Source organism: Trypanosoma cruzi, genomic scaffold (assembly GCF_000209065.1).
Source record: "Trypanosoma cruzi strain CL Brener 1047053516967 genomic scaffold, whole genome shotgun sequence".
Lineage (NCBI taxonomy): Eukaryota > Euglenozoa > Kinetoplastea > Trypanosomatida > Trypanosomatidae > Trypanosoma > Trypanosoma cruzi.
In genome coordinates this window covers 1-3,342 of record NW_001849097.1, presented here as the reverse complement: position 1 = coordinate 3,342, position 3,342 = coordinate 1, and the positions used below count along the sequence as shown (strand labels likewise).

Genomic DNA, 3,342 nt, shown 5'->3' with positions numbered 1-3,342 from the left:
CGTAGAGCACCGGACTCACGCCGTCCAGCACAACGTGGCGCAGCGTCACCTCGCTCACACCGGCAGGCACAACGAACACCGACCGCACCGTCACGCCCTCGCGGACAAACACACTCGGCGCGGTGCCCGCAGCGGGCGGCAGTGCGGGAGCTCCCACAGGCACGCACGCCTCGCCGTGCCCGCCGCTGCCGCACGCGCACACGCACACACCGTTCCTCATGCTCGCAGACGCAGTCCCGGGCGCGTAGCAGTGCGTGTCCCTTTCGCAGGCGTCGCACCCAGCAACGTCGATGCTCCCAGCGTCGCCAAAACCAGCCGCTGCGTACTCCTCCGCCGTCGACAGGACACGGCCACCAGCGTCGTTGCACGCCACCCTCAAATGCGCCCCAGCCGAGAGCGACAGGCTCAGCGACAGCATCCGCGGCAGCACCGCTCGGTTGCGCACAAAGCTCAGCGTGCTCCCAGCAGCGGTCACGGCGCCAGCGGCGTGGAGCATCTCTTTCGAGACGCCGTCGTGCACGTTGCCCTTCGCCAGAAGCATCGACCCACCGGCCAGGCTCACCGTCGAATAAAACGCAACCGCGTATTCCTCCGTCGACGAAAATTCGCTCCGCACAAGCACCACGGCGGAGCCCGACACGCTCACAGCCCCACGCACAGACACCGCGTGCTTGCACAGCAGGAAGTCGCTGTCAACAAACGCCACCACGGAGCCGCCGCTGGCCGCAACACCGCTCTCCACCGACACGCACAGCCCCAGCGCCGTCTGCACCGACAGCCCGTCCACGTAAAGCGCTCCGCGCGACGACAGCGCCACGCCGCCAACAAACAACACGCCAACAGCGTCACGGAACACAGCCGCCACATGCGTGCGCGCGATGGTCAGCACGCTCCCAGTCAGATTCACGCTGTGCACCACGAGGCACGCGGACGCGTCGCCAAGGCCGTAGGCGCCGCGGTACGCAACATGCTTCTCCGCAATCAGCACCGAGTCCACCACGGTGATGCGAGAGCCCGGCGGAAATCGGTTCGCCACCACCACGCCGCCGCCGGAGCGCGACTCAAGCCCGCTGATCAACACATCGGCGCGGTGTTCAGCAGGCGGGTCGGACCGCCACCCAACAACGTACAGGCTCGCTCCGCGCACAAACGTGCAGTTCGCCAGCGTCACGTTGCGCACGCTCCCTGACATCGACTCCACATCCACCACGACGTCTGCCGCAAAGGTCACACCAACGTAGCACACCACCGACGTCCCGAGACCGGCGTTCACCTCCACATCCACACGCACGTCACGCACGCACAAGTCGGCGCCGTCGGTGCTCGGTGGCTCGGGGACAGCGACAGGCAGGCACGCATCGCCATGGCCGCCCTCCGCGCACGTGCAGGCGCAGCCATCACTCAAAGCCGTCGTCGTGTACGCAGGGAAGCACGATGCCGCGAGGGCGCATGGGTCGCTGCAGCTCAGGATAGTGGCATTGTACACGGACGGGATGCTGTATTTCACTCTCTCACCGCCGTTCACAGTGTTGCACGCGGCCACAATCTCCCCTTTTTTGAGGTCGCTGGAAACTGCAGGTATCCACAGCGCTTTCGTCATTCCCGTGCTGGACATGAATTCGTTGCCAGAAACAGACAATGTGGAGTCACAGAGATTCACTTTGGGATAAAGAGAAGCAAAAGCATGCAATGGGGATTCACGGCATAGGTTGCCGCTCAACTGCAGCCAGGAGTTGTAGTAGATGTTGGAGGAGTACCTTGAATAAAACACAGCCAAGCTTCCCTGCATGTCGTTGCCCTGAAACACAACAGCTGAATGAGACTCCACACGTAAGATCGACAAAATGTTCATGAAGTACTTCACCGGCCTCGACACAACGTTGCCTCGGATCACCAAAGCAGAGCTGTTCAGTACGTTCAGCGGCAAAGACTGTCTAGTTCCCTCAAGATGTATCAGAGTACTGTTAGCGCCAGCCATATGAAACGTGTTGCCTAACACCGCAAACACGGAGTGCCACGACACCCTCAGCGCAGATCTGACAACGTAAATGGCGCTTGACGATGCCGCCACGGCGTGAAACACATTGCCGCTCAGCACCACCGCGGAGTCGTTGCTGATCACCAGCCCATTCATCGCAACACACGACGGCTTCCTAAGGACCAAACCCGACCGAGGGACCAGCCTCGTGACCGTAAAGCGGTTCCCGCTGATCGTGATGTTCGTGTGTTGTGGAAACCCACCCTCCGGGCTGAGCAGCGCGTCACTAAATGTGTTGCCGGTGACGAAGATGTTCAGCGACCCAACAGCGGCGTGCACGTTGCCCAACAGCAATAGCACGGCGCCGTCCCTCCACGTGCATCCATCGAACCTGACATTCGCCACGTCGCCCGTCATCCCCCCAAGCAGCACCGTCAGTCTCATGCCGACCCCGCTGAACGTCACGTTGCGGTAGCACAGCCACGACAGCCCGCTGCCCACAGACTGCGCCACCTCGGGGTACACCATGTCGCTGATGCACTCACCAACCGGCGGCGGTGGCGGCGTGGGTGTTGCTGGTGGTGGTGTTGTTGGTGGCGGCGGTGGCGGTGGTGGCGGCCCAGCAGGCACAGGCGCCGGGGCGCACACATCGCCGTGCCCTCCAGCAGCGCACTGGCACTTGCAGTCAATGACCGCCGTCGTCAGCGGTGCAAAGCAGTCGCCGTCCTTCGTGCACTCCCCGCACGCGGCAACCGTCGTCACGTTGTTGATGCCGTGGAGCGCCAGTTCTGCCGCCGTCGTCACCTTCCGTCCCGCGACCGTCAGACACCCAGCAACGAACCGGTAACCGGCCTCAATCCGCTTCAGCAAGGACACCGACAACCCCGTCGAGCCCATCTTGCAGCCCGTCAGCGTCACCACACTTCCGCCGTCAATGCTCACAAAGGTGGGATCACAGTCCTTGAAAATCGCACCCACTCCCACGTCGTTGTCGCGCCAATCCAGCCAGCTTGACTGCTCAACGGTCCAAAACTTGTTAGCGTAAATAGCATAGAATGAAAAAACGCTGTTCCCCACCACGCGCAACACGCTGTGATCCGATACGCTGAATCCGTGGCGCAGATAAAGAAGACTTGCCCCAAAAGAAATTCTATTGTTGAGAAGCGCAAAAACAGAGTGATCACTCACAGTGAGGATATTAATGTACAGCATGTGTGCGTATCCATCGAAGCTGCAGTACCGCGTGTACAGCGAGCTGCCACCCACCAGCGTCAGCATCCCGGTCGAGTACAAACCAGACCCCCCATACCTCAATGCATGCGCCTTGACGTTGCTGACCAACAGCGAGGAAGCATCAAAAAAAA

At 61.5% G+C, this 3,342-nt stretch overlaps 1 protein-coding gene across 1 annotated transcript, besides 2 other annotated features; it reads right to left on the bottom strand.

Moving 5' to 3' along the window:
* On the bottom strand, positions 1-3,342 carry Tc00.1047053510925.9 (dispersed gene family protein 1 (DGF-1), putative; the record flags this gene model as incomplete). The annotated part of the gene is made up of 1 exon (XM_797876.1): positions 1-3,342. A coding segment is annotated over one exon (3,342 nt), but the record flags the coding sequence as incomplete, so codon positions are not given.
* Positions 1-3,342: a sequence feature (areas not merged during assembly with more than two copies in the genome that could not be assigned to a particular haplotype).
* Positions 2,529-2,596: a microsatellite.